At 34.1% G+C, this 12644-nt stretch overlaps 1 protein-coding gene across 3 annotated transcripts in view; it reads right to left on the reverse strand.

The window, feature by feature from the left end:
• The window catches only part of SMAD4 (SMAD family member 4), a 51518-nt gene that overhangs the window by 16417 nt on the left and 22457 nt on the right, over nt 1-12644 (reverse strand). For 2 of the 3 annotated variants that reach the window (XM_044242952.1, XM_044242954.1), the window contains exons 5-8: nt 10857-11069; nt 7442-7561; nt 7231-7347; nt 5740-5790 (exon numbers count right to left, since the gene is read on the reverse strand). In XM_044242952.1, the coding sequence (XP_044098887.1) occupies nt 5740-5790; nt 7231-7347; nt 7442-7561; nt 10857-11069 (501 nt within the window). The remainder of the gene's footprint in view (nt 1-5739; nt 5791-7230; nt 7348-7441; nt 7562-10856; nt 11070-12644) is intronic. The other variant, XM_044242955.1, reaches the window with a different exon arrangement.

Raw genomic sequence — 12644 nt, forward strand, 5'->3', positions numbered from 1 at the left:
TTAAAAAAAACTAGCTCTGAAATTTTTATGAAGTTATTGTGAATTAAAGACATCTATTATGCTATGAACAAAAAGCTTCAACAAACGTGACTGGCAGATATATTTATATTAGTTTAAGCCAAAACTAAAGAGATTGTCTAAGACAAGATAACAATTACCCAATATTCTAGAAGCAAAAAACAGTAAGAGCATTTAAAGGGGTCTTTAGACAATCCAAACAGTAAATTCTGTTAAAAGCAATTCCCTGAAGTCATGAATGTTCATAATTCTGGATAAAAAATAAGGTCCAAGGTACATGCATTTCCTAGTTCATACTGAAGAACATTATCCAGACGTAAAGTACCATGGTGAACAATCTTTTTCCATGAGAGTCTCAAGAGAGAAAAAGAGAGTTGTATTATCTCTCTGTTTAAATATGAAAAAATATACTTTTAATCATCATGAATTGTAACATCTGCAACTCCACTTAAACCTTATTTTATTATTTTCCAGTTTCTGTGTGCTTGCCTAACGGTTACATAAAGCTGCATCTCTGAATGAGCTGACCTGTTAGTACTGAGATGAAGAGTTTTAAGAAACTTGAAGTTAACAGAAAGTGGCATCAGAACTGCACACCCTAGACCAGGGATGAAAAAACAACCACCTTTTAAGAGATTAAGCCCTAAAAAGGCAAGAGGAAGGGAGTTACTGTCTGAGAAGACAGAGAACTAGAAGTACTCTCTAAGTGGGTTCCAGAAAACTTGACAGTGCTGCGATACAATATACCATGTGAAAAACCTCTACTCCACTCTCAATTTGCTAAACAGCTAGGAAGAAACTTTTTTTAAAACAGGAGAAGGTAACAGGAAACACTCATTAAGACTTTCTAGATCTCTCTTTGCTCTTTTGCTCCAAGGACCAAATGCCATATTAAGTGACAAGCCTGCAGCTTCTCAAAACCAGTATAAATAAGCAGGATGAAATTACTCAGTTCAGAGAGGGCTTTCTTAATGTCCGAAGTCATATGAAAGGGAATGGGACTGTTAATGTGCTTGCTGATATTTTTAGCTTCTTGTTGCTGAATTAGTGAAGTTGAGCTGGTCTCATGAAGCCTATGGACTGCTCATCACTGGCCAGAGAAAAGGTTTTTAAAAACCCGAGTTAACAACATGATTTTCTTTTTATTTTTTTGGCAATATAAGAACTTAGCTTAAAAAATTTTTATTATGGGAAAATGTATTATAAAGCACAATTACACTGAAAAATACAGTCTCCAAGGCATTGTCTTCAATTTCTGAAATAAAATCATTCAAGAAGTTAAAAACTTGATTTACAGTACCCAAGAGATTCATTATGAATTATTTTTTATTATTTAGATCTGAGTAAGATACCCTATGAAAATCTTTTATCAACATGTCTCTTGAATAGTAGTAGATAGGTCCTAAGTACTAGAATATAACCTGAATGTAGAAATCTGCGGATCTGAACTCATTTGTGAATTACCAAAACAACCTGAAAGACACTGAGGAAACTCTTCACTTTAATTTGTAATCAATATTTAATTCAATGAATACATCTCAGCTTTAAGAAAAAGCAAAAACAGAGTTAGTTCATAAAAAGGAAATAAAATGATTAACCTTTTCCAAAAATTTTTTTCAACTTAGTTATCAAAATATAAATATCACCAAGTATATGGCCTAACTGAAATCCTTAACACCAAGGTAATGACCAATAATAATTATGTTCCTTTTTTACAATTTATATTACCTCATTTCTGAAATCATCTAAGTAACTATCTTCAAAAATCATTTATCAAAATAGATTCACTATATATTGATGGCATTTCAATATCTCAACTGTATGTAATATAGTTACATACAGGGTATATGGTTATTTCCCATCTAAATGGCCTTAAGTCTGTGGTAGAATATTTTAGCATTTCTTAATCAGACCTTAAGGGGCTATATTAACCAGACACCTAAACAAATATTAACTTTGTTTTCTATTCCTTTATGAAACAGGATTGCAGAGTTTTAAACTAACAATAATTTAATAGAATTAAAAATACTAGAGGGGGGCGCCTGGGTGGCTCAGTGGGTTAAGCCACTGCCTTCGGCTCAGGTCATGATCTCAGGGTCCTGGGATGGAGTCCCACATTGGGCTCTCTGCTCAGCAGGGAGCCTGCTTCCCTCTCTCTCTCTCTGCCTGCCTCTCTGTCTACTTGTGATCTCTGTCAAATAAACAAATAAAATTAAAAAAAAAAAATACTAGAGGGGTGCCTGGTTCAGTTGGTTTCGCTCAGGTCATAATCCCAGGGTCCTGGGATAGAGCCCTGTATCGGGTTCCCTGCTCAGCAGGGAGCATGCTTCTCCCTCTCCCTCTGCTGCTCCCCCTGCTTGTGTTCTCTCACTTTCTCTGTAAAATAAATAAATAAAATCTTAAAAAAAAAAACAAAAAAAGAATTAAAAGTACTAGATAGAAGGGGACACAGGGATTAAGAAAGGTTTCCCAACAGTGGTATATGCCAGCTAGATCTTAAATAGTTTGCCACATGTAGGACTTTAGGAGTACATGGGTGGGCATCAAGATGGCCCCTAATGATTCTCATTTCCTGATATTCACATCCTTGAGCCATCCCCTGCCCACAAAATAAGATCTTACAGAAATTACGATGTGACTTTTGAGGCTAAGTCTTAAAAGACCCGAAGGCTCTGTCTTGCCTTCTCTTCATCAGTGACTCTGGGGGAAGTTAGCTATCATGTGAAGACACTCTACAGAGAGGTCCACACAGAGAGAAATGGAGTTTCCTGCAGACAATAACACTGAATTACCAGCTATGTGGGTAAACCACCACAAAAGTAAATCCTCTAGTCCCAGAAAATCTATCAGGTGACAACAGCCCAAGCCAACATCTTGACTGCAACCTCATGCAACTCTAAGTCCACAGCAAACCAACCAAGCCATTCCCAAATCCCTGACCCACAGGAACTAAGATAAAAGACTGTTATTACTGGTTTAATCAGCTAAGTTTGGGGAGTACTCTATTTCAGAACAAGTAACTAATATAGAGTACAAGACAGATTTTTTTTGCATAGAGGAATGATATAGCTGAGCAAGCTTGAGTAAGTGCTTCAGGATGGTTAAAGCATAAAGAGACAAGGCTAGGAAAGCACGCAGATACCAGGATTAGGATTACAAATCAGAGACTGTAAGTATATATGCCCAGTTAAGGAATTTAGACCTTTTGGCCAAGAAATAAGTAGGGGAAATGATGCAAATTCTTTAGCAGAGAAGTAATTAGATTCAAATTTGGAAAGAAATACTGAGTAAGAGTAGAGATTAAACTATGACTAGAAGCTCTCCCAATAGGGAGACCAATTAAATATCCTCTTAACAGTACAAGAGAAGAAATGAAAACAGTTGTGAGGTAAAACTCCTCTGGGACTTGTAAGTATTCATAGCCAAAGAGTTCATAGTTCAAAGAGCTGATTGGAACTCAGCTGATTGCACTAAAGATGTATGCACGGAGCTAATCCCTTCGCAAAACCACTCAGAGACCTTTCAGGATCATTCCCACCATTAAGTCACTTCCTATTCTACTCACAGACAAAAGCTTTAATGCCAATATGGGGTGTTCCAAATGTGTATCCTCATAACTAGTTAATACTATTCCCTAACCACCAGGAGCTGTCAGATCTCAACATCAGTTCTACCATGAGAAGAATAAAAAAATCTATCAGGAAGCCAAAAGCAACTGCTGAATCCAAATTGAGTCCAAATAACCAGCTAAATGCCACCATTTCCAACCTCACCTCACCATCTCATTCAGGGTGGGTCTTTCTCCTGAGCTCTGGTTATCCTCCCCACTGCAGACCACGTTCCACTAATCTATATGGACACTGAGGCCCCCCAAAGTCCCAGGAACCACGACACCCAATGATGCTGTCCTGAAGCCAGAAAAAATTCTTATTCTTATGACTCTAGATTTTCCCCTTACCACAATGTCTATTCACAAAAAATTAAAATTTTGATACAACGATTTTATTTATATGATTTCAAAAACAAGTAAAACTGATCTACTAAATTAGACGGGTGATGCATTCACCACTTTCAAAGAGCAAAAAAACAAAAAAAAATAGTATCCACAAAAAGCAGAACAGTGCTTATCTCTGGTAGGGAGAAGGAAAGTTTTTGACTGAAAATGGGATAGGAACTTTTCTAGGGGTGTGGCAAATTTTAATTCTCAATCTGGGTGGTGGTTACCTAGGTGTTGGCTCAATGTTATTCATGAGACTATTCATAACAGTTGTTTTATATACTTTTCTGTATATGGTATTTCTCAGTAAAAATGTTTATAAAAAGGCAAGGCTCCTTAATCCCCAAAATGTTTAAGTTACAATAAATATGCAAATAACATGAAGAAAATCTACTAAAGAGGATTATTTAACTACTAATCATGTATGGTTAAAAAGTATTTCTGCCCCACCCATAGATAGCATTTTTCTTCTAATCAAAACAAATATTATTTGCCTCCTAAATCAACAAAAAGTATACCAAACTATCACACCTATACTGGTGAGCATGGTAAAACTGGTTCTCACATTCTGATATGGTCACTGTAAAGCAATTTAGCCTTTTGATTCAGAAACTCTTTAAATCTCTTAAACTGAAATATGAGAAGAGTCACAAGCTTGAAAATCTTACCCTCAATGGTTTGGGGTTTTTCTAACATCTGGAAGAAAAATTAGAACATAAAAAAAAAACAAACAGAACACTGTTTAAGAAAATTATGTAGACCTATTTGAAGAACTATAAGTTATCCTTTAAATTGATCATTATGCCTACTGGAGCTATGCTTTTAAAAAATTTTTATTAGAAATACATGTTCATATATTTATACACAAAACAATTTTCTAGGATTTCCTTCAAAATAATAGGTGAGGGTATGAATGAAACACAGCTGATAACAGCTGAAACTGAGGAATGAGTATATTAGGGGGAGGGGGCATCTGATATTTGATGTATGTTTGAAATTCTTCAAAATAAAACAAATTATTTTTAATTGGGGGGAAAATTAAGTGATGAGTGGAAATTACATATTTCCAACTTTTTAAGCTAAGGGGAAAATGTATGAAAGGATAGAGGAAAACAAATCAAAATCCTATATTTATGCTAAGAAGCCCCCAGTATTTTATTTAAATTTTCTGTTATACTTCAATAGTTTAAAAAGATATATTCAAACTCTGAACTGAGGAAATCGATTTAGTTATTTACTCTTTTGAAGATTATTTAATCAAAAAGTTTCTAAAAACTCTATTAAACAAAAATTCCTGAATCTATCTTCTGAAACAGACACAGTGAATTATTTTTATTTTCAGCATCTACTTCAGATTCTTCCCTGGCTTTTTAAGCTACAGTTTTACAGCTGTTCTATTTTGAAACCTAGTTTTCTTATGCTGCATATTTATGTATTCAATGCTAAAACCAGCATTTTGTTACTTCATATTTTAGCTGAAAAAAAACCAGTTCTTGTCTTTTCTTTCAGACAGTTAAAAAGAATCAAATATGGACACCCTATGTGTGACTGTATCAGCTACTCATGAACTGCTGATTATTAATGTGATATAAGGATTATTATACTTATCTAAAAAGTTAGATTACTCTGTAATTATACTAAAATGTGTGTATGTTTGTGTGTGTGTGTTTTAATTACTATAAAGAAAATCTAAATATAGGGAATCAATGTTGAAATGCACTTACCAGGATGATTGGAAATGGGAGGCTGGAATGCAAGCTCATTGTGAACTGGCCCTAAAGAAAAGACAAAAACCCCATTTTTATTTATTAAAAGTTTTCCAATGCTAAAACTTTTAATAAACCTTGCTTAAATATAACTACTGTACCTCAGGAGTTGTTTAAATCAAGCTTATGCAATATCTAAAAATTTAAAAGCTTTGTTTAGATTACTTTATAATAAGCAAATACTCGAGTTACTTTTGTGGATAGTTAAGAGCTAACACTTTAATGCTATGTGCCAAGTGCTATTAGCAATTTACAATAATTGTACATGGAAAACTTAATGTAAATTATAAATGAATTATTCATGTAACATGATAGACTATAATTTACAACATAATATATAATAATAATTCAAATTGTAGGTCCATTCTGAAAACAAGTGTTTAAGGTTTATTAAATTAAGGATATTTACATAATGGAACAGTAGCTAAGATATTTAAGAGATCATTAAGTGTTAAAACATCCTGCTAAACACTTCACAAGTATTACATTTACTTCTTACAACATTCCTTAAGATGGATACTATTGTTACCCTTAAGGCTTAGTTAGTGAGGATTATATAACCTGCCAATGGTCGCACAGTCAGTTAAGGGGTCCAAGCTCAGCACCTTAACCACTATGCTGAGCCAGGCAGCCATAAAAAAAGTATACTCTCTAAGACATGGAAAAACAGTAACATAATTGAAAATAAGAAGGATACAACAATATATACACAGTATGATATTTTCCCTCCCAAGTGTATAGAGACCCATTTATATGACTGGAAGAAAAAATACGACAAAATTTTAGAAGTAGGTATCTCTAGGTAGGAGCACTCTGGGTAATTTTTATTTTCTTATTTACACTATTCTGTAACTTCCAAGTTTTCTTTGGTAATATTACTCTTATAACGGAGGAAAAGGAATTTAATACATAAGAAAAATGTATGCTCTTGACTTCACTAAGCCATATGAACAATGTTCCTCTTCTGCCTGAAACTACAAGCTATGATTATCAGTAGAGTCTCCTTCCCAAACAAGACTGCACAGAGTAATGACAGATTCAACATCTAAGTGTCTAGAGTATGCTGAACAGTATGATGATGAGTAGTACCTTGAGATCTTGACACTCAAGGAGTTTCAATCCACTTAGGGTGGATATACAGGTATACATGAGATCTAAGAACATATAAAAAGCAAACAAACAAATGAATGGAAATCAATGTGGTGTTAATGAAACATCAGCAACAGAGAAATAAATGTATTTAGTAAACATCACTCCTCTAAAACAAAGGTATGATAACAAAACTATAAAAAGTAAATACTGTTTACCAAAAATGCTGAAAAAGCAGTAGTCATTTAATGAAACTAAATTGTAAGATGAATAAAAGATGCAAAACCATTTAAAAAAAAAATAGAAAGGAAACCAGTTCTCAAAAAAGAAAAGGCCCTTACAACAAAAACAAGAGCTTACAGTAATGTCCGGGATGGGGCGGCATAGGCGGGTGGTGCTGAAGATGGCCGTTTTGGTGGTGAGGCAAATTAGGTGTGTATGGTGCGCTCCTACTTCCAGTCCAGGTGGTAGTGCTGTCTAAAAATTAAGGCCCACATGGATTAATTTGCTTTTAGAAAGTCTGCCTATTTTTTCTCAACTACTTAAAAGATTTTAAAAAGCATGTACATACTATGATGGTAAGTAGCTGGCTGACCAGTAAATCCATTCTGCTGCTGTCCTGGCTGAGGCCCTGAAGCTATCTGCAACAATCCTTCACTATGGCTGCCCGCCAGTATACTGGCAGGCTGACCTAGAGGAACAAGAAGACATTAATACGGTACATTGATCGATGCAATCCTATGTTTTTATACAGTAAATGAAGGACAAATTATATCTGAGAATCACAACTATAAAGATGGGCAAAAAATGGAACTCGTCCATGGTCTATCAAATAACAAACCCTAAAGTTATCTATGAAGGCAAACCTTAACTTGAAAATGTCCAAAACTGTTCTATCTTAAGTAATGTCTAGCTAATTTCAGAGGACTTTTCCTTTATAAATATTCTTCAAATGCCAGCAAAATCCCTCTATATGTCTAGCCTATCATAATAACTTCAGAAGTACATCAGCTCATCCCTGGCCATGCCATGTAGCTCTGGACCTTTCTGATTAGGACTCCAAAAGTCCAAACTCAAGAAAGTTTGTTGAAAACTGGAAATTCATTATTATCAGCACTGGTACTGGTAATGGCAAAATGCAGAGTTTGATAAAAGAAAAGCAGAGCAGGCAAATATTTTAAATGGAATGTGATGGGTAAGGTGAAGTTTAGAAAAGGTCAAGCTCCACTGTTCAATCAACAGAGCACTGCTAGTAAAAAAAAGAAAAAAGAAAAGAAAAACAAAAACAAAAAAAAAAAAGCCACAACAACAAACTATAAGTCTACTTTGAAATTTTTTCATGTATTTTAAAAAATCAAAAATCACCTCCTTCCAAGAACACTTATCATCTTCCTGGATTGACAGGAAATTAGCTACCCATTCTATATGTAATATACCAAGAGGAGCAAGATTTGTCTGGTTTCTGTTCTATTCAAAACCATTCTACAGTATTGCTTACTGACCTACTATTTTTTTTTAAGATTTTATTTTTTATTTTTTAAAGTAATTTCTGCCCCCAAAGTGGGGCTCAAACCCACCACCCTGAGATGAAGACTTCCATGCTCCACCGACCAAACCAGCCAGGTATACCCAACAACCTACATTTTTAAGGCTTGCTTTTTTTTTTTTTTTAAGTGGAAAAAGTTTGGTTTCTTAAAGCAAGCATTAATTAAGTCAATTGTTTATTGCATTTGGAAAGCACTGAAATTTCCTAATTGTTATCTATCACTGGAATCACTTTCTCATCCAAATGGGAATACAGATAGAAGAAAGGAAATGACACCATTACTCAAAGTACCAAGGAAAAGGAACACTTTTCTCCTCTCTGCAAATCACATTTCCTTATGGTGAGGATTATAAAATTAAAAGTTAAAGAGATTACTGCAATAATCCCCAAATTATTTACTTTTAAAGATGTTTTTAGGAACCCCCTCCCTACACATCCGCCCAATTTTTTCCAAGTTATCTTTAAACGTTAATTTCTTGCTTTTAACAACTATGCACGCCACAGACTCTTAGCTAACTTACAAAAAGTGTCACTATGCAGGTGAAATGAGATTATTTTAAGTTACAGATATTTAGAAAGAAAACCTGAAAATATTCAAGTGCCAAATGAACACAGACTATAGCCCACTGTGGTTATCTCTACTGAATACTTCTATTACACAATTCCAAGTATATAAGATGAAATTAAATAGTAGAACTAAATTATACTAGCTCATTTGAGATAGTCTTCCAATTCCTGTTTTAGTCCAGTTTTTTCCTTTTAATTCTATCAATACAAGTTTTGAGATCTAGAAGAACATTTTGTGACAGATTCTAAAAATAATCATCTATTCAACTAGAAAAATATATCCAAAAAATAACCAAGAAAAATTATCAGAATTTCACAAATACCACTTTTTCTAGTATTTAATAGGACTTGACTCCAGGGCATAGAACAATTAAAACCATTTTAGCAAGCATCAAAAAAGGCATGCAAATTCAATCTCCAGATAATCTCAACAGAAGTAAGTAAGTGGCTGCACTCTCACTAATCCATGCTTGGGTGGCTAGAATGTGCTTGCCTTCTCTTACTCTCCATCACTGACTGCTCTGTCAACTATATTTCCAAATTGGTTAATAAAGAGTAGACAGATAACAGAAGCGCAAAGTAATTAAGAGGGTCCAGGTTCTAAAGTAGGTGCTTAACCTCTAAACTCCACTTAGAATATGTTGTCTATGGTGAGACTATCATCTTACAAAGCAAATCCAAAATATATTGCTTTGAAGAGGTAAAATGAATTAGAGGGGGGATATTTGGTACACCATACTTATAAACTTAATTAGAGAAATCAGTCCTCTATTTATTCCAAAGATCAAATTTCTATTTTGAATCTGATCAGATATTAAAGTAAATAGAATACTGCTCCCTTTGGTAGCTGCTAATAAAGTACTAGTCCAGAGCTAGCAACAATCCACTGCTGATGTGGGCTTAGATACAATCTCCTTAGTAACCAGGTACAAATAACACCATATATAGGCCAAGGCCCTGCTCTGTGATTAGTTTAAAAAAAAAAAAAAAAAAAAAAAAAAACTCCATTGCCAAAGAGCAAACTGTGCAAACTTCGGTACTGTGAAAATTATAGCAATATTAATAAAACAGAGTCATTATTGCCTGATCAGGCCCCAAGAAAAGATAAACCTAATAGCCCTCTGCCTCTACAATGTGGCAAAGACAATGGCATCTCTGTCATGGGAAGAATCTTCTTGAAAAAGATTTCTTGGTTAAAAATAATAATAATACATAGATACCTAGAATTTAGCTTTATTTCTAAACAGACTAAAATACTTAATGTCTATCTTGAAGGATATAATATTATATATTATACATATTATTATAATATACATATTATTGTATATAATATATATATTACAAACATGATCAAGATCCCTTTTTCTAAGTTTGTACAAAGGAAAACTGAAAATGACTATTACAAAGTAATATTCTGCCAGATACAGCAAAACAGAAACCCCAATTAAAGCAAAGTGTACAGTTCAACTGACAAGAGATTATTTTTATAAACATCTTGGTCCAAAACTACTTGTTAACTACTTAAATGCTTCTCTAAAATACATCTGAAAGTGCAAGACAATTCTTACTTCTGCATGTAATAGTAAAGAAATTACAAATTAGACCACTAACTTAAATCAGTATTATAATCAAAGTCATTACTTATATTCCAAGTGACTGTACATCAACATAAAAAAATTTAAGTAAATTATAAATACCATTTTTTCCAGGACCAACTGAAAAACCAATTTAATACTTTTTTCCTATAAAAGATACCACAGTGCTTTTAATTTTTACTTACTTGGAGTTTTCCTCCAAGTAGATATAATGATGACATATAAATATTAAATAGGGTAAGATCAACTTGTGGACTACATTTGATTCTACTACTCACTTGTGGAAGCCACAGGAATGTTGGGAAAGTTGGTGGTGCTGGTAGCATTAGACTCAGATGGAGCTAACAGAGCTGGGGTGCTGTATGTCTCCGTTGAGGCACGATTACTTGGTGGATGCTGGATGGTTTGAATTGAATGCCCTTCAGTTGATAATGATGGCTGTCCCTCAAAGTCATGAACATATTCGTCCTTCACCAACATACTTGGTGGAGCTATATAAAAAATTAAACACATTTTAAAACCTTATAAGCTTCAGTTACCAGAAAAAAAAAAATCTTGTAATATGACAACAGCTAAAATCAACTATAGTGTAAATAACTCTAACTCAAATTTCTTTCATATTTGAAAAGAATACTTTATATGCAAAAATATTTATTTAGAAGTAGGTATCTCAGATATATTCTATCAATCAACCCGACTGACCCCCTGAAATTTGAAATTACAGACTATAGACTATATTTCAACAACTTCCAGCAATGGTCCTCAAGAGGTATTCCTTAGTTTCTGGACTAACCCAGAAGTAATAACCATCTTAAATGCATGAGTTAAGTGAAAAGTAAACAGCTGGGGGAAAATGTTTACCCGCGAGAAGACAAAACTGAGATCAGGTACTTGGCTATATTTTTTGCATATAATTTCATATAATTTTTGCATATAATTTCACAGTGTAGAAATATGAATGGGATCTGATAGCTATCCAGTTTCAGGATTTAGACGTACTGTTAAGCGACATGCTTTGAAAGTGAAAGGTACTGAATGTCCCCTATAGGGTTAGAACCAGAAAGAAAAATTCTAAATGGTAAGTCAAACTGAAATTTCCTTCTGAAAACCCAAATCAAATAATGATCTTTGACAAATACATGTTGTGAAAAAGTTCAATCAAAATCTTTCACCTATGTGGTTATACCTTAATAAGCAAACCTAAACTCTGATAAAACATAACTCTTTTCCTTTAACAAACCAGGGAATGGTTGCCTTTGTTTTAAGAAAAGAAAAACTGCATTGATGTCAACTATTCTCTGCCCAGAACCTCCCTATTTGCTTTAGGCTACAGCTTTGGGGTATGCTTTTTATCTTTAGCAAACACCTCTTCATTGCTTCTAAACTAACACTCTCCCAGAATTTTATAAACCACTGAATTCCAATACTACATTCTCTTCTTATAATAGTCAATAAATAGTCCACAATAAGACATTCTCTTTTCTATTAAGAATCAACATATGGAGCCCTTTGTCTTTCCCTATGTCAATTTTTGAAAAAACTTATTATACATAAATGTCAATTTGTTACATGGCCCCCTTTTTTAAAAGTAGGCGCCATGCCCAACATGGGGCTTGAACTTGCAACCCTGAGATTAAAAGTCACATGATCTACCGACTAAGCCAACCAGGTACCCCAACATGGCCTTTTTTTTTTTTTTTTAAATGAGACTATTTCAAAGCACTAAGAATAATCCACTGTTCAAATTTCTATGTACAATCTCTTAGGGGCTTCTTCATACATCAAAAGTCATGAAGGGGCACCTGGATGGTACAGTTGGTTGAGCATCCGACTCTTGGTTTTAGCTCAGGTTGAGATCTTAGGGTTGTGAGATAAGAGCCCTATGTGCAGCTCCACACTCAGCACGGAATCTGCTTAAGATTCTCTCTCCTTCTCCCCATCCTCCACCCACGTATAAATGCACGTGCACTCTCCCTCCCTCAAATAAATAAATTTTTTTAAAAAAAGTCATGAAGATTTTACAAAAAGTTTTTCTTTAAAAAATCCTAGGGAAACAAAAAGATAAC

The sequence above is a fragment of the Neovison vison genome, chromosome 3 (genome assembly GCF_020171115.1).
Source record: "Neovison vison isolate M4711 chromosome 3, ASM_NN_V1, whole genome shotgun sequence".
NCBI classification, from domain to species: Eukaryota; Metazoa; Chordata; class Mammalia; order Carnivora; family Mustelidae; genus Neogale; species Neogale vison.